General features: G+C 44.5%; 1 protein-coding gene across 3 annotated transcripts in view; it reads right to left on the bottom strand.

Moving 5' to 3' along the window:
- The window catches only part of OFD1 (OFD1 centriole and centriolar satellite protein), a 1295367-nt gene that overhangs the window by 982357 nt on the left and 297597 nt on the right, over positions 1 to 15413 (bottom strand). For all 3 annotated transcript variants that reach the window (XM_069640569.1, XM_069640570.1, XM_069640572.1), the window contains 2 exons: positions 5299 to 5435; positions 3938 to 4111 (listed from right to left, as the gene is read on the bottom strand). In XM_069640569.1, the coding sequence (XP_069496670.1) occupies positions 3938 to 4111; positions 5299 to 5435 (311 nt within the window). The remainder of the gene's footprint in view (positions 1 to 3937; positions 4112 to 5298; positions 5436 to 15413) is intronic.

A 15413-nucleotide genomic window follows, 5' to 3' on the forward strand; every position in this document is an offset into this window, starting at 1 on the left:
CAATAGAAACCCAATTCCATAGTTATGAGGACTCTTGTCTACCACCGCCATACAGTTAACTATAAAAAACAAGGCAAACCCTTACCCCCACCACCCAAAATTCCTTCAAACTTTCAAAACCAACATAGTAGATATTGTATCCGGCTACCAGGCTCTACCACACAGCCCAGGGTAATTAGGACTAATTTCCAAGATCCCACCTGTCGTCCCCACCCTCCTCGGATTACCTCCCTCAAAAGAAAACCCCCCGGAATAACCACTATCGTAGAGCAATGCCAGCCATGTTCTGTCCAATGGGTGAATTAGCCTCTAAGCGGTTATTCAGATGTATCTTACTCATCACGGCAACTGCATCAAGCATCCCATGTTGATGGTCAGGTGAGGGTCGTGCTTCTGCCTCCCCTATTCCTGCCTTTTGGGTGCGGGCATCCCATCTTCCATCTTTCCCTCTTGGGCAGCGCTGTAGTCTTCATGTCGACGTCCGGGACAGCCTCAGGCTCATTGGGTCGCGGTACTCCACCCCCTCCATCAGTTCCACGGCTTCCTCTTCCGGGGAATCATATATAATTGGACTTGCCACTTGAAGCACCGATCGCATGGGAATCTCCATCGATGACCTATATCCTTGGACTTGAGCCAGCCAGTGACCATCCGCAATCGCTTCCGTTTGATCAATGTCACCTGGGCCAGATCCTGGAAGAGTGTCAATGGGGTATCACAGAACCACACTGGTTCCCACTTTCACACCGCTCTCATAAATTCCTCCTTCACCTGAAACAAGCGCACTCTAATCAAGACATCCAGAGCCAGGTTCCTGCTCACTTGATAAGAGGAATACACGCGGTGGGTCCAGTCCAGCACAATCTTCCGCTCAGCTGGAGAGTCCAATAGGTGTTGGAACAGCTCTGCCACATTCATGTAGATCCGCGTCCGGCACTGATTTGGGAATCCCACAAATGTATTGGTTACCCTGCCGGGATCCATTTCCAGCATCTTCCTGCTTGTTAAGGACCAGATCCATCTGCTGCTCCAAAGGGCCCACTCGCCGTGCCAATTCATTGTGGTCGTGCCCCTGCTCATCCAACACAGTTTCGACTTCATCCACCCTCCTCTCTAACACCAGGACATTTGTATTGAGATCGGCAATGGCTTTAGTGAGGTCAGCCACGTTCTCCTTAATGTCTTTAAGTTCCATCAGCCAAATCGTCCCCTGCATGAGCGCCTTTGTGTCACCCAACATGGGTCCCTTCTGCTTCGCCAATTGCTTCCCCATGGCAAATTTTAAGGGATCAAAATATGCCAGACACAAATGAAAGCTCCTGTGACCCTTTAGCTAGACCACTGTTCTGCCAACCATGCATGGGTTGTGTGCTTGCCTCTAGCCTTCACACCAGTCAGTCCCTCACATCCACTTGCCTCTGCAGGGCTGTATTTGCTTGCCTGAATGCAGGGGCCTCCTGAGTCGCCCGTTCAGAGACCTGCATCCGGCCACCAACTCCCCCAGACCCAGATTGTCCTCGACTTCTTTCCTCCCGCCTCATCCAACACCTCACATTCTCAGATTTTCACTATAACTGTTGGCAGTGACTCTGTTACCTCCACACAGGGCAACGTTCCGTCACTCCAGATCCTCACTTGCCTCAGGGGCGAAACCTCGCCATGCACCCACCTCCTAATGATCTGCTCCAGTATCCGTGAAGGGAATAATTGGGTTCTCAGCTGGGACCACATTTCCCTATTCCTTAGGGAGCTCTCAATCACCCAGAATGGTTCCCCGCCGGCTGCCTGTCGCTCCCATGATGCTCCTCCTGGCTGTATCTAGTCAATTACCAGCCCCTGCACAGGTACTGCTTTCCCCGTGACTCAAGCTCGCTCTACATATGTGGCACTGCAGTTATGGACGCTGCCACCTCCAGCTCATAGGAGTGACGAGCAGGTGTTGTCCCGCCACAGAACTCAGTCTGACATTGCCACCGTATGAGCTCTGTGCAGGCTGGTGCAGTCTGTCAAGGAAGCGCACGGCTACCAGTGTCAGTTCCGAGGATATTTCCTGCCTCAGGTTTTCCTCATGTCTCGTAATGCCAATGGTGCATAAATCAGGAACCAAATGAGGTAAGCCAGCAGAATCCTGTTTTCGCAGGTCAGCCTCAGTGGGACATCAGTCTCACTACTGCTGAATATACATAAGTCTGCTGAAGCTACAGGTGCCGCGCCGTGTGGTCAGCCCAGCCCCCTCTGTCAATGCATGAACCGTGTGTCGAACGGTGCTCCACTCCATCAACGCCCTGGGCCTCCGCTGATGCCCACGCGATACAGGGGTTGCTCCGGGCTGGAGGACGATGCCTGTGTGCTGAGGCCCGGTACTGCGGTTGCCAGACTGTCTGTTGCTGTGTGTGGCTGCTATAATGGATTCAACAGGGGCTACACATTCGGGTGGCGATTTCATGCTCCCCCGCCTCCTTCCCCCATAGACGAAACCCCCTCAGAATTTACAGGGATCTAAGACCACGTGTTCCGACCCCCTTCACAAGGTTTTGAGGAGGAATCCGACATTTTAGAGGGGATAGGGGCCCATGGAACAGGCTCGGCTGCAGGAGCTCACTGCAGAGGCATCTGTTGGCGACTGTGGCTGGCAACACTACATTTATACTACTCTTAAGGAATCATTATTTGAAAAGGGCACTATTCAACCTGAAATAGTCCAGGGGAATCGTTTGTCGAATTTTCAAATTTGATTTTTTACACCCTTTTTTGCCAAATAAAAAACAGACATTTACCTCACACCTTTTATTGGGCATTTCTAGTGTGAGGGTCAGATATGTTTTGGACACAAGGACAGTTTGCATAATTTTGACGACAAGACACAGACTGATATTTAGTTTTAGTGTCCTATGCAGGAAAACTCTATTTAGGATAGGGACAGGAAGGTCTTTATGCAACCCCTTTAATTTATATATCAGATATAAAGATGTCTGGTGTCTGATGTTGAAAACTTTACAACTTTGTGTCTGCCTCTCATTTCTGACCCCTCACAGAGCCCAGAAGGAAGAGGAAAGGACGAGACTGAGAAATGCTAAGTAACACCATAAGCATGAGACATGGAAAGGAGAGCTACTTGCTTGTAGATTAATCTCTGAAATTTGAAGGTCAAGTTCTTAGTGGTATGGAGAAGAGATGGAACATTGTAGTCTGGGGATGGAAGTTTGAATTATACCTTTGAGGAATAGACTAACCTTTGCATAAGGGGAACTGAAGACCTAGTTCCCAGAAATACCTGACAAAAAGACAAAGAAGAACCAATGCCTGTTCAGAATTAAAGTTCATGTTTCCAACCAAATAGAACACAGACCTTAAAAGAACGTTGGTCTCTGACCTAAGTGAAGAGATCTAGACCACCTGAAAAACTGTTTTAACAGTGTTAGACATTGACATGAAGTCCATCCATGAAAGCAAGGAGATGACGGCAAACAGGACTAGCATTGCAGACATGACCAAGCTTTAACAAGCATAAAAAGAGGTCAAACACTTCTATCAGAGGTTTAAAATTAGCTGCTGCCATGGCACTTACAGTGCCTACATTCACATGTAAGTGGTCGTAGTGACCAGTTTTGGCCTGTAAATCCCCCTCCCCCAACCATTCCCCATTCCTCTGCATCATCTGTGCAGTTGTAAAAAATGCGGCATTTTGTGCCACTGTTTTTTTTCCATTCGATTTTTCTGCGGATACCCATTAATATATTTTGTTTTGCCAACTTCCAAAGATATTGAACAATCTGCCATCTCACCCAAGTAGTCTCAATTACCATGGTAAAAATAGTTCCTACCTTGAAATAGTATAAAATAGCAACAAGAAGTGCAGGCTCCATTTTTGTACAGTCATCTCTCATGCAGATGAGATGGATGCAAAAATGTACCATAACAGAACCTTTTATATTACCTCTCGATGCTGTTGAAGCCTTTCAATAGCGTTCCTTTCACGAGTAATCAGCCCATCAGACTTCATCTGGTAGGACTTTGCAAGCTCTTGCCGAAGGTCTGACATTTCTTTTCTCCATTTCTCCTTCTCTTCCAGCTGAATCTTGGCTATCTCAATATCTTTAAAATACTGTAACTGTCAAAGGGAAGAAACAAAGAAAATATTAAAAGGAGGAAAACTGATTAAAAGCAGCCTAAAGAATATCTATAATTAAATGAGTAATCAAATTACTGTATTGGTAGAACAGAAATGTATTAAAGATGTCAGAATATATGGTCTGAACACACCACTTTGAAGCACACTAGATTGTCCAGCCACAATTAAAAAAACATATGAATAACAAATTATAAATGCAACCTTTGTGTACTGAACTAACATGTAAAACGTATAGGAAGCCTTACTTGTATCAACCAAGAAAAGAACATTCAAATCAAGGGCATTCACCAGTCTTTTTACTACACACTGAAATTCTTTAAATCAAAACATATTTTTTTTTAAAATCACAGCAAATTTATTTGACTGCACATTTTTTCCAAATGTTTGCAGCAACAGGCAGGGGTTTTGGTTGGCTGAAGGAATATGAGTTGGAGAAGAGTGGGGGTGGAGGAGTGTAGTAAGGGATGCAGGAAGATTCCACCCACATTTTGTGGCAAAAATAAATCTGTAAACAAATCTTTGGTGAAAAGCTGTCCCGCAAAAACAGAGGAACCAAATAAAACCTTGTATGGTTTGTTTGATAGTCAATGCTGAACTTGCAGTAGCTGCATTGGGGATAAATGCCCCAATGTATCCTTATAAAACATTTTCTTTTAAATTGATCAATTTCTTGTGTTATGATGTGGAGGACCTACTACACATTGTTTTGTGTCTTGGGCGTTTTATGTTGTAGTGTCCCACATATGCATTTATGCAATGAGACATTGTTATTTCAACATCACAGATTGGTTATGTAGGAATGTGGATCAACACAGAATTGTTATACATTTTATCTGAATGTGTGTAAATTGTGGAATAATCCACTTTTTTTTATTGATTAGGGTCTAAATAGGTGTGTGCTCTTTGTTAATAAATAATGGAAATTCAATTTTGTTTAGATTGTATAGATACCTCTTATGAAATTCCCCTTACGGAGGACTGTCCTAAATGTATACAACTTCCAGTACCTACAAAACATAACCCTTTTTATGGCAAGGCGTTTGTGACGCCTAAGGCCAAATGTGATCCCGATCAGCAAATAGGAAGTTCAAGCACATTTTTGTACTTTGCATTGTAGTTCATGCAGACTCAAGTTTCTTATTAGTACAATACATTTTTCGTTATACCTTTTGACTCATTTCTGCATGGAGTTGTTGCTCTATTTCTTTGCGATACACAGCAAGTTTTCCTTCCAAAGATTCAAATTTGTGATGCTTTGGGAATATGTCTGCAAATTGTTCATCAATCTGCTGCAGCTTTTCAACTGAAAAAGAATAACACCTTAAATGCAATAAGAGTAAAGGCAAAGATCATTACCACTTCCCAGAGACTGGTGAGTGCTACTGTTCCCATGTCACACCGTTTATTTTTCCTCTCAGAGGTAGGGGGCACATACTGAATGCAGGGTTGTCCTTTTCATCGCAGCCTTCAGACGCCAAAGTCCAAAAACATGTACAAAATTGCAAGTGTCCGTGGACAGGTGCACACCCTCCAACCATTTACAATACAATTTGCGTACTCAAACACCACTCAATCCCTTCCAAAGAGTATCCTACTTAAAAAAGATGTACTTTCTAGACAAAGGACCTTGTTTTTGTTAGATTTCTTTTTATTTTGTTTGTAAACTAATTATCATAAGCCCAAAAACATGACAGATGGTTGCCCCCGGACCTATTGGCCCTCTAGAACCACAAGCCAAACACTTGGATGACTGTGCCACCAGCAATCTCGTTAAGGGAACAATGCGGCAAATGGCTTGTTCCATTTCAGTTTGGTTAGTCTTTTAGAGGTGACTGGCTGGGTTTCCTATCCCAAGCTTAAACGTAGGTTGGCACGAAGGACAACAGGATCAGTGGAGATGGACATGCAATGGACTCTGCCTAAAACATACCAGCCTTCAGTAGGTTTGCACATGCCATTACTGACACTACCCCATGCCTCTCTGAGAGCAGCACAGCTGCGTTTTTGTCTTGCCTGCATGTAATTTACAACACCCCATTTAAATATTTCAGACTGGAATGCTTGGTGGAACTCCTGAGGCAGAAGGCTCATTGTGAAGGAAAAATAAATCATAAACGGAAACAGATGAGACATTCCAGAGGTGAATCCTTAAACTGTCCTGCTATTTCCAAGTGCTTCATTCTTCCTATGCCTGATGAAGTAATCTGAAGATTACAAAACCTTGCAAATAAATGACTGTTAGCCTAACCATGGTATCATATCGTTATCTTTTTTGGATCAACACGGTTCATCATACCCTTGGTACAAGCACATATATATTCTGTGAAAAAACCTTAGTTAAAGAGACGTTAAGGTTAAAATGTAACAACAAAATACTTGAAAAGCGGAAGACAATTCAGGCAAAGCCACCCTACCTACTCTCACCCTGCTGCGCAGCACATGGCCACAAAGATGACCGAGATTATATCACTGGTGACATCCATAATTGCATCATATATGACATCACTGATTACATCAGACAGATCATATAGGACTTGAATGATAAAAGCACCGATTACATTTTCAACTTTTAGGAAGTTTTTCTTCAACAAAAAATATATAGAGATATTTTCAAAGTACATTTGATTCTGTTGTAATTTCTTTAAATGTAGTGTATGGTCCACAATTTGAAGTCCATACAAAAATTAGTACAACAAAAAACAGTATAGTATGTAAAGATTAATTTCCTTTGGCATGTCATCTGTTAGAGTAGAATAAAAAGTCAATTAATTTACAAAAGAAATAATTGAAAGTAACAGATACAATTACATGTCTAAAAAAAGTCAATCTTACATTTTGAAGCTTCATTTAGTTTGTATACACGTTATTGTGTAATCATTCTTTTTTTTTTTTTACACACGATACATAAGTGCATGTACTTTGATTTAGATGTGTTTTTTAACACTTTGCATTTCTAAATCAATAATGTTATATTCCATTTTTATATTAAGCACAATAGAACATTTCAATCTGTACATTTAGCATTTTCCTGACAATCCTGATTCAACATGTTTCTATTTCTATCTATTCCTACTATCATTTTTACTACTATATATACATATTATACTATCTTACAAATATCTAAAGTACATTCGTTTGTTTTATTATTTATAATGCACACCAGACCCAAGGGTAGGAGTGCGCAGAAGGCAACAAGAAGATTTTCAGCTTTGGTTACAGAGCTGTACAATTATATACAGATATATACAGATTACACACAGGGCATAAGTATAGCAGGTAATGGTCAGAGAGTAGGAGAACACGATAGGGAGTATATACAAGTTGTGCCTGAAGTGTGGCTAAGTTTGGTCTACCCTTAAGGCAGGAGAGAGGGAGACCCACAACCTGGCTGCTTTCACCGGGAAGCTGCTTCCTCCAGTTTTGGATAGTTTGAACGTGGGCCACTGTGAGGAGATTGGAGTCGGCGGTTCGAGTAGGGCGGTTGGAGGAATGTCTCTTGAATTTGTCTAGAAGGTAGCGTGGGGTGGCGTTGTTGAGGCACTTGTGTGTGAGAGAGGCTACTTTAAGTGAGATTTTGTCCTTTGTGGTAAGCCAATTGTTTGCACTCCTTATGTCAGAGATATGGTCTTTTCTGGAGATGCTCAATGCTGCTCTGAGAGCATTATTTTGTAGAATCTGGATTTTGTTGGTGATATATTTGTTAGTCCCCAGATATAGGGCATTACAATAATTCAGTTTTTACAAAATTAAGGCTCTTGCCAGATTGGTGCAGGTGTTGGTGGAAAGGAAGGGCTTGGCTGCTCTGATTAGTCTACATGTGCAGGCGGTGGAAGAGACCATAGAGTTTTGAATGAGATGGTGTCGTCTAGGTAGATGCCTAGAGTTTTGACTTCTTTGGCTACTTTAATGGTGTTACCATCTATGATAAAGCTTGTGTAGTTGTGACCTAGTTTGTTGATGTTGGAGGTGGTGCAGAGGATTATAAGCTCGGTCTTGTTATCATTCAGGCATAGGCCATGAGAGGCCATGCATGCCTGGATGATGAGGTAGACTATTTCTATTCACCAAGGCCAAATCCTTGTCATAATCTCCCATCAGCGGTATGAGGATCTGGGTATCATCGGCATAGTTAGTGTAGGTGATACCAAGACCATCGAGAACATCGAAAAGGGGCTATGTGAATATATTGTACAAGGTGGGAAAGACACATGATCCCTGGGGCACCCCACACGTAATGGGGTTGGGGTCTGCAGATGCTGAACGTGAGAAGAGACACATGGTCCTGTTGTTAGAAATTATTGTATCCAGCCTATCGCTTCTTGCAAGAAGTGTGCTGCTGAATCCAGGTGGTTGCATAGGATTTTGTGGTCTACTAAAATCAAACGCTGCTGATCGGTCGAGGAGAATTAACAGGGCGGTTTTACTGTTGTCTCCAAGTGTGTCAATTTGTGTCTTAAGGTCTATCAGCGCTGTTTCAGTGTTGGGGTCTGAAGCCAGACTGGCAGACTCCTAAGAGGTGGTTATGTTCTAAGTATTGCTGTATTTGGAGGTATGCTACCTTGTCTAGGATCTTGAGAAGGACGGGAACTGTGGTGATGGGTCTATAATTAGTGAGTATACAGGGGTCCAGTGTTTGTTTTTTGAGTAATGGGAGGACCCAAGACTCCTTGAAGTTGCAGGGGATGGTGCCAGTGGAGAAGGAGGCATTAATGAGTTTCGAGATAAAGGGTGATAGGTCTCTGGCAGCATCTTTAATTATTTGGGAAGGGCATGGGTCACCTTGGCAGTTCGATGGTTTGAGGGTGAGAATGACTTTTTCAACCTCTACTATCGATACTTTAGAAACGTTGAAGCAGTGAGTGGGTTTTAGTGTGGGTTGTTGTGTGGGGGTAGACATGGATGTACTGACTAGTGGGGTTGAGTGGCAAAGGACTTCTTTTTTATTAGCAATCTTGACCTGGAGGGACGTTACTTTGTTGGAGAGGGCTTTTTGGACGCTGGTGCACCAGCTTTTATCCTTCACGCAAGTGTCTGGAGCTGGGATAGGAGTTTCTAGTTCTTTAAGGATTGTGAACAGTTCTTTTATACTTGAGTTTGCTTGAGAAATTCTCTGGTTGTAGGAGTCTTGTTTAGCTAGGAGTATTTCTTTCTTGTAGTGGGAGGTTATATTGCCGAGGTTGATCTTTTTGTCATCTGAGGGTGATTGTCTCCATATCTGTTCACTTTTTCTTTTTTCAAGTCTGAGTGAGAACCAAGTGTTCAGATGCATTTTGGGTTTGCTCTTTCTTAATTTTAGTGGGGCAATGGAGTCTAGAGCTGCAGTCATTGTTTTGTTATATTAATTGACAAGGGTGAAGGGATCCGTGGACTCTGTTAGTGAGTTTAGAGTCGGTAGAATAAGAGTGACAAGTTTTTCGGCCGTGATGTTTCTTTTGTTTCTGGTGGGGATGGCAGGGGCCAGCAGGTTATTTGGGGGGTGGGGGGTGACTGGTGTTAAGGCCTCAAGTGAGAAAGTTAGGAGGTCAGTCCATAACTGAGGAGAGATGGAGGTAATGGAGGCATGGCAATTATAGTCAGCAAACCCAATCAAGAGTTCTGCCTCCGTTATGGGCAGGGAGAGTTACTTTTTAATTGAAGCCTGCCAGGGTGCCCGCGATTAGTGTTACATGCTGGTCTTTAGGGTCGCTGAACCCCAGGTTGAAGTCACCTAGAAGTAGGCTTTGGGATGTATTTTTTAAATTGTCAGAGAGGATGGTAGTTAAGTCCTCATCAAATGATCCCAAGGGGGCAGGGGGTCTATGTAGAAGATGGGTGGTAAGAGTTTGGGTGCCGGCGATAGGTACTTGGGCGGTGAGGGATTCACAGGATTCTGAGTTTGGTGATGGGGCAAGTCGCATAGCTAGATTGGTTTTGGCCATTATAGCGAGGCCTCCGCCACGAGACTCAGTTCTATCCACTCTAAGTATTGTGTAATCCTCAGGGACAGCTAGCATGAGGGCAGGACAAGATGCGGTGTGGAGCCAGGATTCAGTGATAGATAGGAAGTCGAGTTTTTCTAACTGTAAGAGATCACTAATTTCTGTAGGGTGCGCTACTATGGAGCGGGCATTTATTAGGGCACCTCTGATGTTTGGAGTAATTGTCCCTGTAGGTGTTTGATGAGACCTGATTGTTGGGTTTGTTCTTATCAGGCATTTTGGCTAGTTTGTTCTGTTGGAGGTTCTCAGGTGATAGTGAAAGAGGGAGATGGGGGGAGTTTAAGTGAGGGTTAATAAGTTTGATGCGTGGACATGTTTCCCTGGTATTTCCTGTTTTAGTGTGGAGCGTAAAACTAGCAAGTGGTTCAAAAAGTTTGGGTAGCCTAGCGCAGAGTCTGAGGTTTCTGGAAGTGGAGATGCAAGGTCTATCAGTTTTAGGAGGGTTCTGGAAGTGGACGTTAGGGGCAGGTGAGTGGGCAAGAGTCATGTTGTTGGGTAGTGGTACTAATTCGGCAGAGGCTAGTAGGGGGGGGTGGGCCTGGGTGGCTGGTCATGCAGATCAGGTTAAGAATGGTCCTAAGTAAGACTGTGTATATGCTATGTACATACATGGTGCAATAGCGTTGCAGGCAGTGCCAGCAGGTGTGAGGCCGTGGGTTAGCAAATTAGTTCCAAGATGGGGTGACACCACAGTGACTAGAGGCAGGCTAGAACGTAGGCATATTATGGATACAATTCAATACTAGTCCAATGCACTTACTGTGGTAGGCTAGTTTGATTTACGCATTCTAGGGTTGTTACAACTCAGTAGTGGTATTGTGCAATTAATGTGGAAGGCTAGTTCAATTTGAGCTAGAGTGAGTAAAGTTCAGTATAAGCACAATGCGGTTACTGTATAAGGTTAGATTAATTAGCACTGGGGTAGATGCAGTTCAGTATAGGTACAATGCAGTTTGTTTTGTTTGTTTGTTTGTTTGTTTTATTCATTTGTAGTGTGCACCAGACCCAAGGGTATCAGGGCGCATGAGCAACAAGGATATTCTCAGCTTGGTTACATTGCTGTACAGAAATTTACAAAGTTTATACAAAGGTAAAATAGGTACAAGTACAAGGCGGGTGCATTAACAACAATGTACAGAATATACATAAGAAGGCAAGGATCGGTAGATTACCAGTCATTGTCCTTTATCCAGTGGATATAGTTGCGCCTGAAATGAGGGTAGGTTCGAGCTGTGGGAGGCATGGAATTCCAGTGTTGGGCCGCTTTCACCTGGAAGCTATTCCCTCCAGTTTTGGATCGTTTAAATTTGGGCACTGTGAGGAGGTTAGAGTTTTTGCTGTTCTAGTCGGTCGGTTAGGGGTGTGCCTCTTGAATCTGTCTACCAGGTAGCGAGGGGCTGCATTATTGAGGCATTTGTGCGTGAGTGAGGATACCTTCAGCATTTTTTTGTCAGTGGTGGTGAGCCAGTTGTTGGCTCTCCTGGTGTTGGAGATGAACAAGTTACTTACCAACTGTAACGTTCTTTCGACTGGATGTTCCTCCCACGTATTCCTCAGCTTATGATAATTTGTTATCGTCAGCTTCGCTGCTTTGGAAAAAATATTTTCGGCAGAAGGCGCTGTGCTCGAGGTCGTGGCGTCAATTGTCCCTTGACGGGCTTAGTACCTTGTTGACGTCACTGATGGTATAAATAGCTCGAGCCGCGCCCGTTGGCTTCAGTTCTGTTTTTTCGATGAAATATTGGAGGAACACCCAGGCATGCCTCATGACTGAGGCACTCTTCGTGAGAGGAAAGTGTAAGAAAACGCAAACTGTACTGCGGGGTAGGTTGGGAGGGTCGATGAGGAATACGTGGGAGGAACATCCAGTCGAAAGAACGTTACAGTTGGTAAGTAACTTGTTCTTCGAATGGATTGTGTCCTCCCACGTATTCCTCATTTTATGATAGACTCCCATGGCAGTGGCAATTTTGGAGGTGGGAGTACTAGATACTGTTTTCATGGACGGAATGAAGTACCGCCTTGGCAAATAACCCCCAATTGGAGGAGGAAGCATCTAAGCAATAATGCTTGATGAAAGTATGCATCAATTTCCATGTTGAAGCTGAACAAATATCCGCTGCAGGAACTCCCCTCTTCAGAGCTGCAGAAGTAGCCACCCCCCCTAGTGGAATGGGCTCAAAGCCCATCTGGGGGGTCTTTTGCCGCCAATCTGTAGCATTCAATTATAGCCAGAACGATTCAGCGGGATATGGTTTGTTTTGTCACCGATAATCCCAATTTATGACCTGTATAACCTACAAAGAGTTGGTTATCTTGACATAATTTTGACATTCTTGAAATGTAAAAACAGAGCCCTTTTGGGGTCCAGTCTATGCAGTCTCTCCTCTTCTTTGCCCAAATGAGAAGGAGGATAGAATGTTGGTAATATGATTTTTTGTGACAAATGGAAGTCAGAAACTATTTTTGGTAAAAAAGAAGGATTAACTTTAAGAACTACCTTGTCCTTGTAAAAAGTAGTATATGGAGGTTTACATGAGAGCCTGTATTTCACTAACCCTGCGGGCTGATGTTAAGGCCACAAGGAGGACAGTTTTTAATGTTAGAAGCCTCAAGGGACAAGAATACAAAGGCTCAAAAGGTATACAAGTTAGAAACATAAGTACTAGATTTAAATCCCAAATTGGGACATGAAAAGGTACTGGAGGTTATACATTAGTAAGCCCTTTCAGGAATTGAATAATTAATGGAATTTTGAAGTAGGAAACCTCTTCCGAGGAGCGCCTGAAAATGGATAGCGGAGCAAGATATCCTTTAATTGTTCCCATCTGGAGCCCCAGATTGTCTAGATGAAATAGGAAAGAAAGCACCATTGGGGTGCCACATTGAAAAGGGTCCACATCCTTATCTTTGCACCAGTTACTGAACTTGTTCCAACAACATTGGTACAAAGTTTGTTGCTGCCCTTCTGGCCGAAAGCAAAATCTCCATAACGTCATCCGGAAGATCCCAATCCTTGTATCTCAACCTCTCAGAAACCATGCATGAAGGTTGAGTGTCTTGACCTCTGGATGGAGAATGCGATCTTCCTCTTGCGAGAGAAGATCCTCTCTTTGGGGAAGACGTATTGGAGGACAGAGGCACATGTCCAGAAGGTCCAGGTACCACATCCTCCTGGCCCAATCCGGGGCAATTAGGATAATGGTTTTCCTGAACTTTCTCAACCTCCTGATTACTTGAGGAATCACGGGGACTGGAGGAAACACGTACAGAAGTGGGAACTTCCACTCCACCACGAACGCGTCTCCTAGAGCTCCTCTCGGAGGAAATTCCCTTGAGCAGTACTGTTCGCACTTCTGGTTGACCGCAGTAGCGAACAGATCCACTTGAGGGGTTCCCCAAATTCCCCAAAGGGCTAAGATCTCCAGAAGGACTTCCTGAGCTACCTCCCACTCGTGAGAGACCGTGCTCTGCCTGCTTAGAGCGTTTGCCGCCGTGTTCTGTTCTCCGGCTAGGTGAATTGTCGATAGAGAGATTCCTTCTCGTATTGCCCAGAACCAGAGCTGCATTGCCTCTCTGCACAGTGGTAGTGACCCTACTCCTCCTCTCTTGTTGAGGTAGTACATGGCCACTGTGTTGGCCGTCATTATCAGGACATTCTTTTTCTGTACAGAGGGCAGGAAGGCCTTCAGCGCTAGTCTGATTGCCCTCAGCTCCAATAGGTTGAAGTGTAGTTTGGACTCCAATGGAGACCAACGACCGCTGATTGTTAGATCGTTGGTGTGTGCTCCCCATCCCGTGAGTGAGGCGTCCGTTTTACTGTTATTTCCGGCCATGGTTGCCAAAAAGATTCTCCCTTGAGGATGTTGTCGTTGCAAGCCCACCATAGTAGATCCTGAGTAACCGCGCTCGGGACTTGCAGAAGATCCGACATATTCCCTGAGAACTGGGACCACTGAGTTCTGAGTGCCCATTGAAGGGTTCTCATTCTCAATCTGGCCTCTGGCACTAGGAAAAAGCAGAATGCCATGAGGCCGAGCAACCTCAGAAAATCGAAGGCCGGTAGATGCTGGCATTCTGGAACTTTGTTACCATATGGAGAATGTGGAGAGCTCTCACCTCGGGAGGCGAGGCTTTTCCCGAGGAAGTATCCAAGACTGCTCCGATAAACTGGAGCTTTTGGGATGGTACCATGTCGGACTTCTTGAAATTGAGGCAGAAGCCCAATTTGAGAAGGAAGTGGCAGGTGATCAAAAGATGCTCCTGAGCTTGTTCGGGAGAACGTGCTCTGATCGACCAATCGCCCAGGTAGGGGTAGACGTGAATCCCCCCTCTCCTGAGATTCGCTGCCACCACCGCCATATTCATTTGGTGAAAATCCTCGGGCGGAGGTCAACCCGAATGGCAGAACTCGAAACTGATAGTCAGAATTGCCAATCGCAAACCTCAGGTACTTTCTGTGCTTGAGATGTATTGGCACATGAAAGTAAGCATCCTGAAGGTCCAATGATACCAACCAGTATTGGAGTTGTAGAGCCTGAAGGATCTGAGAAAGGGTCACCATCTTGAACTTGTCCCTCCTGAGGAACTTGTTCAAGTTTCTTAAATCCAAGATGGGTCTCAATCCTCCGTCCTTTTTTGGGATGAGAAAGTATGGGGAGTACCAACCCTTGTTCCTCTCTGCTACAGGTACTTGTTCTATAGCACCTTTCTCCAGCAGGGTTAAAATTTCCTGCAACAGGAGCGGATCTGGAATTTTGACAGAGTTGGTTCCCGGTGGATGGTTCTGAGGCCTTTTTAGGAAGGGGAGACAGTAACCATGAGATACTGTTTCCAGTGCCCAAGCATCTGAGGTAATGCCCCGCCATTCCTTCAGATGCTGAGAGATCCTGCCTCCCACTGGGGTTTTGTGTACCAAGGTCTCAGAGGCATTTGGAGGCGGCTGCAGGAGTGGCAGAGGGCAAAGATGCCGTTCCAGAGGCTGGTTTCGCAACTCTTCCTCATCCACCATGAGGGACATTTCTTTTGCCTCTTTGAAAAGCCTGTCCTCTTCCTCTACCAAAAGAGGAGTAGTACTGAAAAGAACGACCCCTCCAGGAAGATGAGCCCGAATAGGGTTTCTGAGGCTGTCGCATGGAGGCGCTAAGAGATTTAGCTGCCGCTTTTGAGGTCTGATGTTTTTCTAGGCTTTCATCAGCCTTACTGCCAAACAGCCTCAAGCCATCAAAAGGCATGTTGAGAAGTCTGGCCTGCACATCTGGTGCAAACCCCGACTTCCTCAACCACGCAAATCTGCATAGTAC

This window comes from Ambystoma mexicanum, chromosome 7q (assembly GCF_040938575.1).
Source record: "Ambystoma mexicanum isolate Mex_15411 chromosome 7q, UKY_AmexF1_1, whole genome shotgun sequence".
Classification (NCBI taxonomy): domain Eukaryota; kingdom Metazoa; phylum Chordata; class Amphibia; order Caudata; family Ambystomatidae; genus Ambystoma; species Ambystoma mexicanum.